The 17,223-nt window shown below is 40.0% G+C and overlaps 2 protein-coding genes across 2 annotated transcripts; one reads left to right on the plus strand and one right to left on the minus strand.

Moving 5' to 3' along the window:
- Positions 1-1,171: 1,171 nt before the first annotated feature.
- lamp1a (lysosomal associated membrane protein 1a) lies at positions 1,172-9,026 on the plus strand. The gene is made up of 9 exons (XM_063881481.1): positions 1,172-1,566; positions 4,843-4,949; positions 5,037-5,256; positions 5,565-5,726; positions 5,814-6,019; positions 6,674-6,799; positions 6,885-6,951; positions 7,041-7,208; positions 8,033-9,026. The coding sequence occupies exons 1-9, from the start codon at positions 1,512-1,514 to the stop codon at positions 8,170-8,172; spliced, it is 1,251 nt and encodes a 416-aa protein (XP_063737551.1). The 5' UTR covers positions 1,172-1,511; the 3' UTR covers positions 8,173-9,026.
- Positions 9,027-9,187: 161 nt separating this feature from the next.
- Positions 9,188-16,539, minus strand: LOC134863156 (growth hormone-regulated TBC protein 1-A-like). The gene is made up of 8 exons (XM_063881482.1): positions 15,838-16,539; positions 14,207-14,358; positions 13,966-14,124; positions 12,489-12,613; positions 11,893-11,989; positions 11,452-11,624; positions 10,369-10,554; positions 9,188-10,256 (listed from the first exon to the last, which is right to left on the minus strand). Exons 1-8 carry the CDS (start codon positions 15,906-15,908, stop codon positions 10,164-10,166), a joined length of 1,056 nt encoding a protein of 351 aa, XP_063737552.1. The 5' UTR covers positions 15,909-16,539; the 3' UTR covers positions 9,188-10,163.
- Between the last annotated feature and the right edge of the window lie 684 nt (positions 16,540-17,223).

Consider the following 17,223-nt stretch of genomic DNA (forward strand, 5'->3'; position numbering starts at 1 on the left):
TTAAGTATCAAAACATTGACATTACTTAAATCAGAAGTCTTTTAAACACCACAACACTATAATGTCCTTTTCCAGTTTTGTATCACTCCCTTTATCACACAAAAAGAAAGTTGTCTGTCCCCTTTCCAATCAGTTGGTTTTAAAAATAATTTTCCATTTAAAAGGCACAACAGTTTTCAATTTCACATAAATGCACCATTCTGGATGTTTATATCAAGTTACGGGAAGATGGAACTGAAAGCATATTTATTAATACCTTCACTATCACTGCATGGAATGTGCAGCTTTTGATATATCATTCAGAAATAGATATTAAACCAATGCATCAATGAGAAATAGTTGTCTGACATTCTAGTCTTAATAAGACAAGAAAATGGCACCTATTTTGTGAAAATACGAGTTAAACTATGCAGGGAGATTTTAGCAGGGCCCTGATAAGTTTTGTGCAGCAGCATTAAAGCAGCCTCTGCGTTCCTTCTAGGGTTTGCAGACCCTCGTGAATTGATGATGGTGTCAGCTGACTTCCCACCACAACACATGCACTCTGCCTGCACTGCACAGGGTCTGTGTGTGGACTCGTATGCTGACTTCCCATATTGCAATCTTGGAAGTTTTTCTTCAGATGATACAGGATATGTGATATAGCTGATCTTTTACATTAAATGCTGAATCATGCAGTCTTTAAGTGTGCATTCCTATTTCCATACCTTTTAAACAGGCAGCTATTGTATTAGCAATATTATGCTTTGGTATGAGTTTGTTTGAAAAGAGAAGGCAAACAATCCAAAGTAAAATGTTGTCCTAAAATAGTTTTGGTGTTTCCTTACTCCCTCATTATTACATTTTTAATTATTTTTGGCCTTGGCTCATGTAGCTTGTGTGAGTTCCCCGGAGGAGAAGTGTAATATTATTCCTGGAAGTGCCCTATTTGTCTCATTATGTTTCTCTTTACACCCACTTGTCATTATGTACAGTTATGTAACTTCTTAATAAGTCATGTTTATAAGCAAACATTTTCAAACGCAGTTACATAGTAAACAATACATTACACTATTTCTCTGTGGACTACATTTGTGACATTTATGTTAATGGAGCGGAAGACAGTTTATTTGGACTGCCTTTGATAGAGCTCGTGAAAGAAAGAGGAGAGGAGGGGGGGGGGCTCACGTGACTGGGTGGGTGGCTGTTACTGCTACCAGTTCACATGACGAGACATGGCTTATTCATTCTGTGTGGCTGTATGACCGACAGCTATCCGCGTTAAACGAGAGAACACCAGCAGGACGTGCTTTAGGATTACTAAACAACTGGTTCCTGCCTCTTTGGACTGCAGAAAAACGCAAACAACAACAACAACTGTGACGCCTCGCTTTAAGCTAACGCTCCGTCAAGTCAAGTGCAGTACGTCGCGTAGACCCACCTGCGCCCGCAGCGCCGACACAACACCACCTTCCTGGGCTCTACGCCATCTATTACCGGGAAAAGAAAGAGGAGAACTGTATCCGGAAAAGATGAAAGTCTATTACGCTTCCGCCGCGCTCATCATCGCCTGGCTCTCGGTTTTAGGTGAGTTTTTAGGTTACAAAACATAACATAACCTTGGTCTGTTGTGTTACTGACAACATGAAGCTCAATGCTAAACGTTCGATGAGTCGATTAATCGAATGGATGGAAACTTTGTTTATCGATTGATCAAATTGTTGTTCCAACTTCTCAACATGTGACCCCTCCCCCATTTTCTTTCATTATAAAGCATTTCATATATTGGTGTGAACTGATGGTCGGACACAGTGGTGGAAGAAGTATCCAAATGCTTTATTTGAGTAAAAGTACCAGTGCATTACTGTCAAAATACTTCATCACAATTAAAGTCCTGCATTCAAAAGCTTACTTGAGTTAAAGTACAAAAGTATTATCAGCTAAATGTACTTAAAGTATTTAGCATTAACAGATAGCATTGTGCAGAAAAGGGCCTCTATGTGTGTATAACATAAAACAAGCATTCAAATCATTTGACTCTTTTGTGGGATCCAATAGTTTACTTCTTTTTTGTTTTAAATGCATTTGGTTAAAAGTAGCTTAAGTTGTTGAATAAATGTTGCATAAAATGGAAATACTCGAGTAAAGTCCAGACAAAAACTATTTGAAGATTTCACTTTGGATTCATTTTTATAAATGAATTGATTCCTTTATTAATTGGTGAAATAAAATATCTCTACAAAATTCAATAAAATGATTATTGAAAATGAAAATAATCGGCAGTATGGTGTAGTAGCAACAGGTGTAGCTACTTAGTAATATGTGTATAATTGAGTATAAGGTAGGCTATGAGGCAAGGAACTTGAACTACCAGCATTGTATATAGGAAATGTGTTATATTCATTCATAGCTTGACTTAATAATATAATAACTGAATAATATAATAAGGGACTTCATTGTGTTGGCAAATAACCAGTAAAAAAGTTCAAGCAAAAACTGATTGATGGATCAACTGCCCTTTACATTTTCATGTAGCTACCTGTTTTAAAATAATCCAAAGGTCATCTTTCCTCAGCTCGTAACGGCCCAGAGCTTTGGGAAAAGTCCCTGGATTTATTTCACTGGATTCTGATATTTCAGCCAGGTTTTGTTAATGTTGTGGACCAGCAGACCGGCCTCTTTGTTGGGTCATTTGAGAGCTTCACATGACATGACGCTATATGGCTTTGTGTTGAACACACAGCCCAGCAGAGGCCTACTGACAGTGCTAGTTTATGACCTTTTAATCAGCCTGACTCACAAACACAATGCTGACACATGAAAACAGGCCCGGGAAGTTGTTGAGCAGTTGCAGTATTGTTAATCCTCAAAACTAAAAATATGACCATCTGATAACTGTAGTTAATTGGGCGTTCAGTTTAGATTTTTCCTCAGTTCTCCTGATGCAGCATTTGTTCATAAAAAGTAGTCAAGTCACTTTCTGTTTTGTTATCCTCTCCACGCCGACTGTCCATTGCTGCTATCTGCAGCTTGATACTTTGTACACACAGCCGCTCTCACCTCATGATCAGATTGCAGTGTTGTGTAAAGTCATTGCTGTGTGGGGTGAACAGAGGGGTGACATCAGGGTCAAGTTTCAGGAAAGCAGCAGAGGGAGTGTGTGATTTACAGAGAACGACACAGGACTGAAGCACAGGCTTTTACCATAATGATCAACACATTAGAGAAAGCTCATGTTAAAGAGAAGTGAGAGAAAAAATATGAGATAAATAAAAAAGAGGATAGATCCCAGTCAGTCCACTCAGTAATAAGTGGGTATAGATATAGATTTATTGAGCATATGGCCTACAAGCCTTGTTCTCAGAAAAGCTATCTCCTGTACATAGGCCTGTCATGATACTTGTATTATTGAATTAGTTAAAATGTTCAATGTTTATTTAAGTGCAATTTTTGTTAACTAAGCCAGAGGGTCCATTTTATTTATTGTTGTGGTTGTCTGGTTTTATTAAAGACATTTCTTAATTCAGATATTTAAAAAGAAATTGTTCAAAATGGTCCAAAAATACAAGTTAATTGTTCTTTGAAAGGCTATACATGCAATATAATACTATTTTATTATCATTACATCAGTGGCATGAGATTACAAAAACTATTGTTCATCACAATTATTTCTGGAACAACAAAAGTTGTTATGGTGACAGACCTAAACATTCCATAAAGTCAAATAAAAGAAAATGCGCTGCTGAAAAGTGAACCAAAAGCAGTCAAACATCAGCCACAAACTGCTTTAACTTCTCTCTAGACATTCTGGGAAGTGTGAAGAAAATTGTGAAACTAGTGTATTGCGTTATGGAGGTAATTCCTTGCTAATGTGAAAGATGCAAGGGTTGCTGAGCTTGGAAGTATGACTCGGGTTCAGTTACACCTGTTGCCAGCAGCTGTGGGTGGGTTTGCTCTGCAGACCTCTAGTGGTGACTGTTGGAGCTACCTCATTGTTAATTCAGGGCAGTGGTTCCCAAACTTTTTCAGTCAGGCCCCCCCTTGTTGGGTAATTGGAAATATTTTTGAGCCCCCCCTAACCCGGCGCAACCAATGTTTGTTTACAACTTCCCTCCAAGCTTCAAGCGCGCCCCTTGCAGTATATCCGCACCCCACAAGGGGGTCCCGCCCCCCACGTTGGGAACCACTGATGTAGGGCATTACATCATGTAACACTGGCTATGTTGTAATAATCCTCATTGCCAGCATGTGTACTTATTCTGTAACCTTACTCTAACCAGGCAAGTCAAATATGAACCCAGATAATAAATACTTGTGAAATACAAATGAGAATGTTGTTAAATAACTTTTCAGGTCACATTGTGCATGAATCATTAGTGGTTAGAAAAACAAACTCTATACAAATTGTTTATAATTTGGCATGTTTGTAGTATAATGAAATCTGTCACTCGAGTTACTAAGTTGTATATTTCTCCAGAATAAAGGAGGAAGACAGCTGAAAAAACAGTATTTTTCTGTAGTATGTAGAATTTCATGGTGTCATTCTGGGCCAAGGATAAAGCAACCCATATTTCCATTTTCATAGCCCAAGACATGCACAAGCTTTTGGTATGATAACCTTTTAATGACCTTTTGGAAAGTGTTTGTACAGTGTAATACTGAAGTGTTGGACAAATGTTTTATATATTTGTAATGAGCTAGCTCACCAAAGTTTCCAGTGGGCAAAATGCTACCCCCAATTAAGAGGATTTTGTCTGTTTTTGTCCACTGATTAAGAAATTAAAGAATCATGTCCTTAAACTGTGTCTTCGGTGAACCGTTCTCCCTAATTCTCACTGTTGGCCTCCCTGTTTTCCCCCAAAGGTTGCATCCAGGCTGTTACTCTTGAAGTGAAGGAAGGGAACTCCACCTGCATTAAGGCTGAGCTCTCTGCATCCTTCTCCGTCACATACAGCACCTCCAACGGCACAGTACGTACACTGATACCAACATGTCCATATCTGAAAGCTTTAATATTGATTCCTATCTGATTGTGTACTTGTGTTGTTTTTCCTCAGAGATCTGCGCAGTTCTCTCTTCCAGACTCCACTACCGTAGATACAGCCAGCAGCTCATGTGGCACAGACGAAAGCTCCCCGTGGCTGGTGGCCATGTTCGGTCCCGGCCACGCGCTCGGGCTGAGCTTTTCCACCAATGGGAGCCTGTACAGCGTGGCTAACCTGTCGCTGCAGTACAACCTCAGCGACACTTCTGTCTTTCCTGAGGCCAACAGCTCAGGTGAGAACAAAAAATTGCAACAAATTGTCGAACGCAGTGCAGTGTGTGTGGTGTGGCAAAATGCTCACGTTCCTTGTATATACAATAACATTTACACCGTAGCTGAATCTATGAATTAAGTGAAGAAAATGACTTATTTATGGTGAAAACAGTTCAAGCGTGTGCTTATACTGTATAGTCTATCAATCGCAACTACCAAGTTTATACACATTTTAAACCTCCTTGTTAATAAACAATAAGACAACGTATGCACTTATGGCACCACATTGAATTTTTATAAATAATTTGTGTGTTTGATTTTGTCCCAGATGTAGTCACTTTGCTGTCAGCTTCAGTTGGGATCTCAGCGACCATCAACACCACCTACCACTGCGTGAGCCCCTCAGCTTTTGCAGTAGGTGGAGCTACAGTCACTTTCTCTGACATGAGGCTGCAGGCGTACATGCCAGGAAATGAGCTGAGTCCAGCAGGTACCACTGGGTGGCTTTGTGGGTTGCTCTGACCTGCTTCTTGATGGTGGATTACAATTTTTTAAAATCATTTCTCCGCTTGCACAGAAAGCGTATGTATGGCAGATCAGACCACTACTACAGCTCCAACTACCACTGCTGGAACTACAACAACCGCAGCTCCAGCCCCCACCCCCCCGGGAACACCTGAGCGAGGCACCTACTTTGTGACAAACGGCAACGGCACTCTGTGTCTCCTGGCCCAAATGGGACTGCAGCTCAACGTCACCTATTTCTCTTTATCTCAGAATAAGGTAACAGTTAGCTTCACAAGCAACACACTGAACATGTTCTGTGGGGCAAATAGAGGAAGAATGGCCGCTGATAGCACAATGCACTGCGCATCATTTACACCTGCCGCCTGTCAAGTTTTAGTGCCACTTCCATTCAAAGCTCCTGAATGCAATGAAGTGAGAGAAAAGGGGGAAATAATGTTAGCCCAGGATTTAGAACCGATTACTGATTATTTTATCCTTTTAATTGTGTAACTCACTTATTGTATATTGTAATAATAACAACATTTCCCTTCCATGTAGGCCGAGTGTTTCCTACTGAATGGAAGTGACAGTAAATAATCTTGAACCTAAACTGCGAAAAACTACTGCTGCTAAGTGCTGATTTTTGCAATGAGGCTAATTTGCACAGGAAGGGGCTATTTTGTGAAAAATGTATGCATATTTCCTATTACTTACAGCACTTGCAAATAGCACAGGAGCGACAATACACTAAGGGCATGGCAGCACTGTTAAGGGTGCGTTTCATGTAAAGTTTTAGTTCACATGTTTTGGTTTTATTTGGAAAGGATTAGAGGCCTCAAGAGCCGCACAATCCATTTGTGAAATCTACTTTCAGTCTATTATGCTTAACAACCTTTAAGTAAAAAATGTTATCTTTGTCTACTTTTCCAGACTGTCCAGGAATTAGTAAACCTGACTCCCAATCTGACAACTTCATCAGGCTCATGTGAAGCCAGCAGTGCTTCCTTGGTTTTGACACAGGGGCAAATCACCACGCTCAACTTCACTTTTACTCTGGTAAGATCATCCTTCGCCGGTGAACAGTGCTTTATAGGCAATGTGTTTTCACATTGTCTTTAATTCAAATGAATTGCCTCCTCAGAACTCCACGAGCAAGAAGTACCACCTGAGTGGAATAACCCTGCTGGCTACCTGGACTGATGCCACTGGTACGTCGTTCTTCAGAGGCAGCTTTACTTTTTGTCTTGGCTCTGATTAGCTTAATTCAACTATGATTGATAACCTTCCCTCTCCACAGCTCCCATTTCTGCCAGTAACAGCAGTCTGGACTACCTGCGCAGTACACTGGGACACTCCTACATGTGCAACGCAGGGCAGACTCTGGCTGTGGTGCCAACCTTTTCTCTCAACACATTCAGACTGCAGGTCCAGCCATTTGAAGTCACTACTGACCAGTTTGCTACAGGTACAAATACTTTATGTAACCATCCCTGCTGAGGTGATGGCCTTGTTGTTTGTTAGGAGTAGGTTGCCCTCTGCAGGGTGGGAAAGCCGCTTTAGTCTGGAAATGAGACGTTACACAGAAGTACTGAGGTTAACAACAAACAAGTTTGCTTTTTTTAATTTAGCAAACTACTTTTTTTACAGTTAGACTATAAGAGTTGGATGAGAAGATTAAAACCACGTCTGTGGCCCCGACCGTGGCGTAACTGGCTGGGGCACCTGCACCGTACGCCAGCGACCCGGGTTCAATTCCCGACCCGTGGTCCTTTCCGGATCCCACCCCGACTCTCTCTCCCACTTTCCTGTCACTCTCCACTGTCCTAGCCGATTAAAGGCCAAAAGCCCCCAAAAAATATCTTAAAAAAAAACAAAAAACACGTCTGTGAAAATAAAAAAAGTAAAGAATGTAACCACTTAATATCACAACTTTACGGACGATTTATGGGACTGACATTGAAGTAGTGTGGTATCATCTAGCTCCTGGCATTAAAGTGAATTAGCATGTCACAAAATGTAAAGCTATTCTTCTAATAGTTTTTTTTTGTTGCATTATGCTCATCCACACTGGTCGTTTTCCCAACTGGGTAAACATCCACTTAAAAGCACAAAACCAGAACCACTTGTTATTGAGCAGGACTCAAGCGCCCTCCCTCCATTCAAGTTGCATTTCAATATTTCAAAAAGGCACTTCACTAGTAGTTGCTAAAAGTGTTCAACCATAATAATATAGATAATATAAATCCAAAATTCTGCAATATGACACAAACTTCCCATCTTTGTCTCCAGCGGAGGAGTGTCAGATGGACCAGGACCAGATGCTCATCCCCATCATTGTTGGAGCAGCTCTCGCCGGCCTGGTGCTGATCGTCCTCATTGCATATCTAATAGGCAGGAAGAAGAGCCATGCTGGATACCAGACCATCTGAGTGGACCCTTCATTTCACTTCAGCCTGACAGACTGGGGGGGGGGGGGTGAACCAGTGTGTGAGAAAGAGAGAAAGTAATACTCTGCGGACACGAGCATGAGTGAATGAAAGCAGTTACTCTGAGGCGAGAGTGCATGTTTTTGCATATCCTATGTGACCCTGTGGATATTTTTCTTTCACTTTCTCTGTGAGATGATGAGAAGCCAAAGACCTGCTAGTTTTAGACGGTGTGCAACTTGATGAAAGTCTTCTAAGAATATCTGAGGGAGGCGGCTTGAATTCGCTGTGGCAAGTTCCTCGTAAGCTGGTTTTCTTTTGTTCCACTAAGTTTTAGGATTTGGTTGAATTGCTTGAACTGCTGTTTTTAGCTGTCCTTATTTATAAAACATCATGAAATACCCCATACCAATAAAGAGGATTTGTTGTGACATTTTTAAAGTTAGGTTTAATTCTGACTCCTACATGCTTATTATTTTTATGAAGCTTATGAGCTAAACAAAATCCTGCTCCAGGAAAAGGGAAACCTCTTAATGTTTTCTAGCCGTAATACCCCACAGTGAAGGCTGTCCCTGAGGCAGTTTAATTCTGATTATTAAGCACAGTCTGGTTGTTGTTATGTGCAGAGCTGCTTTGTTTAAACAATGTGTTGGTTCGACGACTTTGCGTTACTAAAATGTATTTCATATCACAAGTAAAAAGGGGCATGGATTCATTTTCCATTCTTAATTTCCCCGAGTCTCTCCTGAAAGATGTAATATAAATTGTGATTTGATCTTTTATTTTTATAGAAAATGGTTTGATCTCGTTTTCTATTATGCACCCTACTGAAAGTTCATTAAAATCTTAAAACTCCAGCCATGTTTTTCTTTTGAGTAGGAAGCCATATAGGAGTATGTTTTGTCTTAAATAGCTGTTTATTTTATTTAACTTTTTATGTATGAACAGTGAAATAACATTTTGTATCATTACTATAAAATGTAATGGTCAAACAAATTTAAACATAGAACCACGGATATCACAGATTTGAATTTTGTTTTTATTTTGGTTTAATTGCGTTTTCAGAGTTTCACTTTTCCTACAAAGGCTTGGTTTGGTTGGAGCCAGGTTAATGTCTCAGAAGTATGTGACATACATACAAAAATATATATGGGTTGGAAAACTGTAGGAATGGCCATAATATTTGAATCTTTTGGAATAGCACAATACCACCTGAGAGGAATTGCTTGGTTAAATGACATCTGATCTAATACAATATAAATCATGGTCTTGTCATTTAATTCTACAAGACTAAACAGCATCCAGATCAGGGATTGGTTGTGAGGCAATATCAGCATCTCATGGAATGTCAAATATGTTCATCTGTTGTGGTTCAATATCACAAATTGATTCAACATTAACTGCTTATTTTCGTGTTAGTTAAGGATAATAACCCAGCATAGAACAAACAGGAAACCCCTTCGTCCAAAAAAAGAGCAGCTTTTTCCTAGTTAAGCTTCGATCATTTCCTTATAGTACACTTCAATTATGCTTGCTATGACATTTGCTCAAATATTGCACAATAATCAATTTTTTAGATTTTGAAATGCTTGAAAAATGATTTCTGCCATAAAACCAGCATCACTCTCAGTTACAGCATTCGATTGTCAGTCTTCATTTAACATCAATTTGAAATACAATAGGCCGACACATTATTTATCTGACCTGCAGCTTTTTTTTCTCTACAGTGTCTTTCTAGAGCAAAGTGCATCATTTAATAAAAGCAAGCAACTACAAGTTAACTCCCAAAGGAATACTCAGCTCATACATCAGATCGCTAACTCAACATAATTACACTTAGGCTGTAGAATTGTCTTAAATATGACAAAATTTCAACAGCATGTGAGAGTCGCTGTGACATTCATGTGTCAGTAAAAAAGAAGAAGGTGCAAACGAGCGGACTGGGGCTCATCCCAGTGGAATGTGTATTGAAATCGGAGCAACAGGTTGTTGGGTCAGTATTCTTCTGCACTGATGCGAGTTCGACATGTCGCCCGCAGTTTACTCAAGGTTGCCATGGAGAGACTTCCTGGTTCTGTGAAGATTTTCTAGGAAGACAGGAAACACAGGGATTATGGGATTAAAGGCAGCTGATGGTCTTTCTCCAGTGGATGACATTGTAAACAAAAGGAGAGATATAATACCTCATTTTTATTTTACCTGCAAGAAAGTGTGACATTCCTCAACAAATGGGCCGTGGGTGATCTGCTTAAAGTTCTGGCAGACGTCCGGCAGTGACTGGGCCTGCTGAAGCAGAGCCTGGTGGTGGTGGATCAGGGTCAGGGCCACGCGGAACAGGATTTTGGAACCCTCGTAGAACAGGCAGTCCCAGATCCGCAGAACTGTCTGCAGAGACAACAAGAATGAAGCTGGCTACCTCAGCATACAGCATTTTATATTCACTTATTTAGACTTGATTCAGTCCTCACAAACAGGTAGCTGGTGATCCCATTAAATGACTCACTGTCTTTACCATGCACCAAAAAACAAAAGCATTTTGCAGTGTTAAGATTAAGGGAAAGGGAAATAGTGATTATTATTATTTTCCCTATATTGAACCTCTGTACAAGCTACCTTATAACAACACATTCGCAGCCAGGGTTCTCTTTCCAAATGGAGTAGAGCAAAAGTTGGACACTGCAGGAGCAACCCTGAATAAATCTAAGGCCGGGACCTAAGTGAGGAATTATTTCCTTGTCGCTGCAGTATTTACTCCTGCTGGCTGGTCACAGTGTCTGTGTGGGGAGGTGAAACCTGGAATGAATAGCCTGAACATTTGCAAGTGTTACGCCCTACTACTGGAGCTCTGTGTATATTATTTGGAAAATAAGACAAAACAGTCCACGCCCATCCCCAGACCAACAGAGGGAGTGAGCAACAGCAAGGACTGTTTACATGGGGAGTTCCACATTGGAACCACAGGAGTTACATCTGTATCTGAATCCACTAAAAGCAGCTCTGGCATAAATCAGATAGATATAATAGACAACAGATTTATACGCTGTAATTTGACAGAGCTTTTTATCAGCAGAAATTGTACGTTTCTAACACCCTTGCTTTCTCATATATGCAACCAATAAAGTCCTGCATGCAAATGACCACACATTATGTCTGGCTTTCCACACTGTTATCATAAAATGTTGAATTAATAAGGATACCATGTGCTGTATGACATATACACTGCAGAGAAAATGTCAAAAACGTTGCTTGTGTCTACACTAAAACACACACAGATACACTCACCTCTACTGGCAGGACGTCGATGTAAAGACAGATGAACCATCGTGACACCACGAGGCTCCACATGACATTATGATCCATCATGGTCTGCCACACTCCGGGGATTTTAACTTTCACCAGTTCCCCCAACACTTCCTGGTCAGTTTTCAGCCCCATCATGGCAGGACTGTAGTAGTCTGAAACCACACACAGAAGCATCATTTTGATTTAAACAGTGCTCTTCCAAAAATATTTTTAATACATCAATATAAAAAACAGGATAAATGTTTGTTTTAATCATAGGGACATTTCCTAGTTTAAATGATTGCAAGATACAAAGGAAATGTACTGTAGGTCTTAAGCCATGGCCAGATAAAGACCATGTGACCTACAGGATTAGTCTTAGCTCAGAGAAAAGGGACAACTACAACAGCTACACACAAACACATCAAGACACATACACACCTGGTAAAATTCTACCAAGTAGTGCATCCATCAACCAGAAGGACTTCTCTTCATCTTTTGTAATGATAAGTAGATACCCGGCTACGAAGTTCATCCCCTGAAGAAAGAAAAGAGACACAAACTGAGGTCATGAACACATGAATCTTGTAATCCTGCCCTAGAGCTTTTTAATAAAGCATCCAGGAGAGAGAGCAGGAAGTGTATGCTGGACATGAAACAAACCGACACCGAAACAAAACATTCAATCCACATCCGGCTTCCTGAGCATGGTTACAGACAGATGTTTTCCAGTGATGCTTCATAAGAAATGTAGACGTCAACACAGCCCTGCTGTCATTTGAATTGCAAAGTAAGCTGCACATGCTCTGGTGAAATTTGCCATTCAAACGCTAATTATTAACATACGCAATACTGACACAAACAGCCTTATGTCTGTTTAAAAATAGACCTAAGCCTTCAATGCAAATTTTAGTCATACAGCTCATAAAGAAACAATATAAAATACTAAATTATTTGATATCACAAGTGTGAGATACTGTAAGAATTATTATACTTATCAAAATCCACTTAAGGCTGGATCTTTGCAGTGATATTACCTGACAGTAGCCCACAGCGGGGTTGTGGTGGCCATAAGCCAAGAGCACATTATATAGAGCTTTCTGCATACATGGGTTGGCCGTCTTGCGGAACTGGATGTTGTCTGGAAATGTTCTGTTCAAGTCTAAAGAAATACAAAAAACACCAAAGAAACAAGTATTCAGAGCTGCTGTGTGTTTGTGTGTTGATGGGTGCATAAGAGCATGGTGATTTTAAAGAAAAAGCACAACAGTCTGATTTATGCAATATACACAGTAATAATAATAATAAAAATAATAATAATAATAATAATGTGTTAAGTTTCTTTAGGTCTTTTCTCTGCGCTTTACCAGAACAGAATTCACAGAACAGCATGTTGTTTTTTCACAAAAAGTAAAACATTGCAGGTCATACTAGGATAAATCTTCATTTCCTATTGTATGTTGTGTTGTTGTGTTGGAAACACACATACACACAGTTGGCTCAAAGACATTTACTGTATTTCCAGTGTTTTTACATACCGTATACACTATAAATATTACATTGAGGGCCAGCGGCCTTCTTGAAAACTCTTCAAATACATACTTGCACACATTTCTGGGAAATTATTTTTAAATTTGAAGCAGGAACTTAAGGTGTAAAGTGTTCTTTTATTAGTCATCTCAGAGAAAGAGGTTGTGGTCATGATATCTTTATACAGTCCTTGGTCATATTATAATAAACCACTGAGCAGTGTTTAAGTATATAACTCAACTTCACACTGATGGTTTTACAACTCAAGCTGGCTCTCCTTGATCCTTTTTTCTTTATCTCACATAATCTTTAACACATTGCAGTGTTCTATCTGAAAGCCAATTCTATATCTGAAGAGAGGAAACATGAACATGGGAGCTGGTCTGGTTGTAGAACAGTCTCACTTACTCACAAAGCCACACATATGACACAGGGGACACCAGAAAGTGTCAGGGCTCTGAACACCAATCACCAGTGTGGCTGACTGTTGGCTGTGGCTCTGTGGTGTGTCTACCACTGTCGGCTACAGTCAGCAATAATAAGAAAAGCATTCAGCCAAATCAGCACACTGACTCAATAAGCCTTAAAAGCAGTCACAGAGAAAGATTTCCCTGACTGGGGTTGTAAAATAAATATGTTGTTTTATTCATTTGGACCACATGATGACAATGCAAATGCAAAGCAAAACTTTAGAGGAAATATTTCAGACAAAAATTAGGAAAACAACAGGGAGGTTTTTTTTTAAAGGAGTGGTACAGATGCCCTGATTAATATTTTTCTCGGCTGATTCCGATTTTCTTTCTTTACAAGAACTATAATCAAATACATCTTTGCCATGTGTTTTAATTTGACTGGCCAACAAAGAAATACATGAGACTGATCAGTCACAGGGCATGGCCAAACGGTTTTGAAAGGCTGCCGATCGATTGGTGCATCTCTACTGAATGGCCCTGTGAGTGAAGGAGAAACAGTTTGCAGCCTGACCTGTGCAGATGGTCTCCACCAATTTGGGGTCGTGCTCAGCTCCGAGCAGGGACTGGTAGCATCCTGGGTTCTTCTCTAGCTGGTCCAGAGCCCCGCTTGCCGCCATCCAGATCAGAGCCCGGTGCTCATTGGGAATCCCCTTTCGTACATAGCGCTTTACTGAAGGAGAGTTTAAGTTAAGTTCAGTTTTATGTTGTGTGCTCACTCTGGAGGATACTGCCTGTTCAATTTTAGCACTCACGTTTTACATTCTTCTGCACTCTTCTTTTGCCCTTAAGTAGTTTGGACCACTTGATTGTACGTCGGGTCAGCACCACCAGATACTCAGACATGAGCTCCTCATATGACTCGTAATCAAAGTCCTTAGAGCGCTGAAAGCCATAGGGATCCACGCTGTGCCAAAAAGAGTTAGAAACTTTTTAATGAAACACTTGAAAGGATGAAAGATTATTTGACTTAGTTTAATACAATCATCACCTGAATCACCAAGCAATCACATGATAGCACTGACAGCTGTTTGTGTGCTTTTCCTTGTAAACCATGATTTAGAGAATGACTGAATACAAACTTTGGCTGAACAAAACATTTTATTCATAATGCAGTTCAAACATGTGCTTTATATTTAACCTGGTATCATAAACATAATGTAAAGAGTACTTGAAAAGAAACAATTAAAAATAGTTATTGTCATTAATTAGTATTCACATTAGCTACATCTCCTACATCTGGTTCTAGACGAAAAAGTTGTGCATGTAGGTGGCTCAACCTAATGCCTTAGGTAACACGATAATCTTCCTGCAGCTTAACCCTTTCACAAGAGCAAAGTCATCCATGTAGAATAAATGCAGACAGACCAGCAGTGTGGCTGGCTGCTACATCTGTTTTCAAAAATGTTAAACAGACTTAATCCCTTTACTACTGTATACACTACACACAGCACAGGCTCTAACTAGTGTTGTGTATACTGGGTGAAAATGAAGTCATCATAGTGCTATGTTTGTGATCTCTGAATGACTTTGTTTTCAAAGCAGAAGCAAGGGCACACCTTTTATCAATGTGGAGTGTGTGAATGTGGCAGCTGATTTCAGGTGTTAGTTTAGGTTATCTCCATGTGTGTGAACTGTGCAACAGCTGCCTAAGAACAAATCATTCAACATACTTCCAAGAAGAGCTAGTTTTCAAAAATCTACAAAAAAGTGATCATCGGCCTAAATTTACATGGAAACCGATTTAGTCATCTGCACTTTAACAAGGACAAACCCACTCAAGTCCCACATTCATTCAGTTGCCAATGTATTAAGTACACCTAGATACGTTTTTAAAGGTCAATCATTTTGGAGGCTGTAGTTTCTAACACTTAGACTACCCTGATTGATATAAATTGGGAACACCCCAATTAACTTTAATATAGATACAAACTACAACCTATATGACGACCATACCATTGAATCAGCAAGCCTCTAAGGCAGTGAAGTGAACATCGTCTTCCATTTTAATGTAAAGTTGTTTACAATGACCTACATGATATCTTTCTGTTAAGTGCATTAAGTACAACAGTTTGCAGTATCCATACACTTTTCCCATTGCATACTGGACTTTATGGGTTTAAAACTACAAACAAGTGTTGAAAGTACTTTAAAATACCACAACGTGACACCATTAAAGAGTAGCCGGTAGTTAACAATTTAAATAACGTCAACGGTTTAAGTAGTTTACGTCAGTTAGCTAACGTTACTGCCTCGGATTTGAACAAAGTGAGAAATAATACAATTGGCTGCTTCTGAGTTGTCTTTCCAGTTATGTAATTCACGTCCAAATATCGATAAAATATGTTTTTAAAAGGTGTTATTAGTCTGAGAGAGCCACGGTTACCTGTCCACCCTGTCCCGGGCGCTACCGTCCGGGGAGCGGGTCCTGTGGGCTGGCTTGCTCTTCTTCTCCATTGCCTCTTCTTCTCCGGGGATATTCTGACAATCTGTGCTAGAGTCTCACCATGAATCCACCGTCTTGTTGTTTTTCCCCCAAAAAAATACGTCAGAACAACAATTCTAAAGTGCACATGAGTGTTGGAGTCTCGGTTGGTTTAAGTTAAAGTTAGCTTTTAACTTTCTCCATGTTTGCGTGCGGAAAGACGGGACGAGATCGCTGCCTTTTTACCCCTGCAGTTTTCCGTGCTATTCCCGAAACGGGAAAGACGGGAAAGACATCCTTAAGCTTTCCCTTGAGCCAGGTACTCGTATTATCCAACTCGTCAATATTTTTTTAACGATCTTCCGATGTCTTAGCTGTGTGTAGAGAGTAGAGTTTGAGTTGTTTCGCCATCCGCATGCACCTGCTGCTGCTCGGAGTGCAACTAACCGGCCTGTAGCTCTGATAACAACATCCACAGATAACCACTACATGAACGCAGCCACATGAGATCCAATACAAGTCACTTCTACTCTCATTGACCAGAGTCGGACTAATTTACTACTTCAGTGGAAGATTTCGTACTCGTGACGTAATGGCCCCCAGGACAAACGTCAATCAGACCTAACGCTGCTTTCGAGTGATTCATGGAATATCCCACTTTAGTGCTGTCCTCAAGGGAAGGCAGGATGCGACCTGTGGTGCATTCAAGGCACTTTGGTTGGACAAAGAAGTGCATCTGGGAGTTGTCAGATAGAGTTACACAAATGATTGAAGCGTTCTTGAGTTTGCCAATATGTTTTCCTAGGAACCAACATGTTATATGAAGATTGTGTTAATTTAACCTACTTTACTGAACTTGTATACTTGTGAACTTCAAAAATCATATCTTTGTGTTGCTGTATGGTGTTTATTTGTTCTTATATTGATCTAGGCAAATGTGTCTGAAACATTCAAATCTGTTGTTATGGATCTGCTATTAATGTTTCTGCTCTTATGCTTATATTTTAAAGTGGTGATTAGCAGTTACATAACTGGTTACTACTTTTACGAGGTACGTGTTGTGTGTCCGACGACACGTAAAGGCAGCAAACATGCTAAGTAGCCGCGCCCTTTGCTTCGCAGCCACGTATCATCTACAGTAGGCTACATGCAACCACCTGCTCACCTGATCTCCCGCTACAGTCAAATATACCTGATTCAAGCATCTGCTGCCTGGGTGATTCCTTTATACAGTCTATGGGTGATTCAGAGATGTGCAAATATGACAACCTATACAAAAAAGGAAAAATAAATCAAACATATTGCACCCATCTGTCAAATGTATCTATGCCTGGTCTATCATCAGCA

This window comes from Eleginops maclovinus, chromosome 4 (genome assembly GCF_036324505.1).
Source record: "Eleginops maclovinus isolate JMC-PN-2008 ecotype Puerto Natales chromosome 4, JC_Emac_rtc_rv5, whole genome shotgun sequence".
NCBI lineage: Eukaryota > Metazoa > Chordata > Actinopteri > Perciformes > Eleginopidae > Eleginops > Eleginops maclovinus.

What these genes read in the sequence shown, in the direction of transcription:
- lamp1a (XM_063881481.1), top strand. Translation starts at nt 1,512, where the DNA reads ATGAAAGTCTATTACGCTTCCGCCGCGCTCATCATCGCCTGGCTCTCG. An exon ending in ACAGCACCTCCAACGGCACA is followed by an intron (nt 4,950 to 5,036) that starts GTACGTACACTG and finishes GTTTTTCCTCAG; the next exon opens with AGATCTGCGCAGTTCTCTCT. An exon ending in TACCTGGACTGATGCCACTG is followed by an intron (nt 6,952 to 7,040) that starts GTACGTCGTTCT and finishes CCCTCTCCACAG; the next exon opens with CTCCCATTTCTGCCAGTAAC.
- LOC134863156 (XM_063881482.1), bottom strand. Translation starts at nt 15,908, where the DNA reads ATGGAGAAGAAGAGCAAGCCAGCCCACAGGACCCGCTCCCCGGACGGT. An exon ending in GGTGGAGACCATCTGCACAG is followed by an intron (nt 12,614 to 13,965) that starts GTCAGGCTGCAA and finishes GTATTTCTTTAG; the next exon opens with ACTTGAACAGAACATTTCCA. An exon ending in ACTTGGTAGAATTTTACCAG is followed by an intron (nt 11,625 to 11,892) that starts GTGTGTATGTGT and finishes GTGTGGTTTCAG; the next exon opens with ACTACTACAGTCCTGCCATG.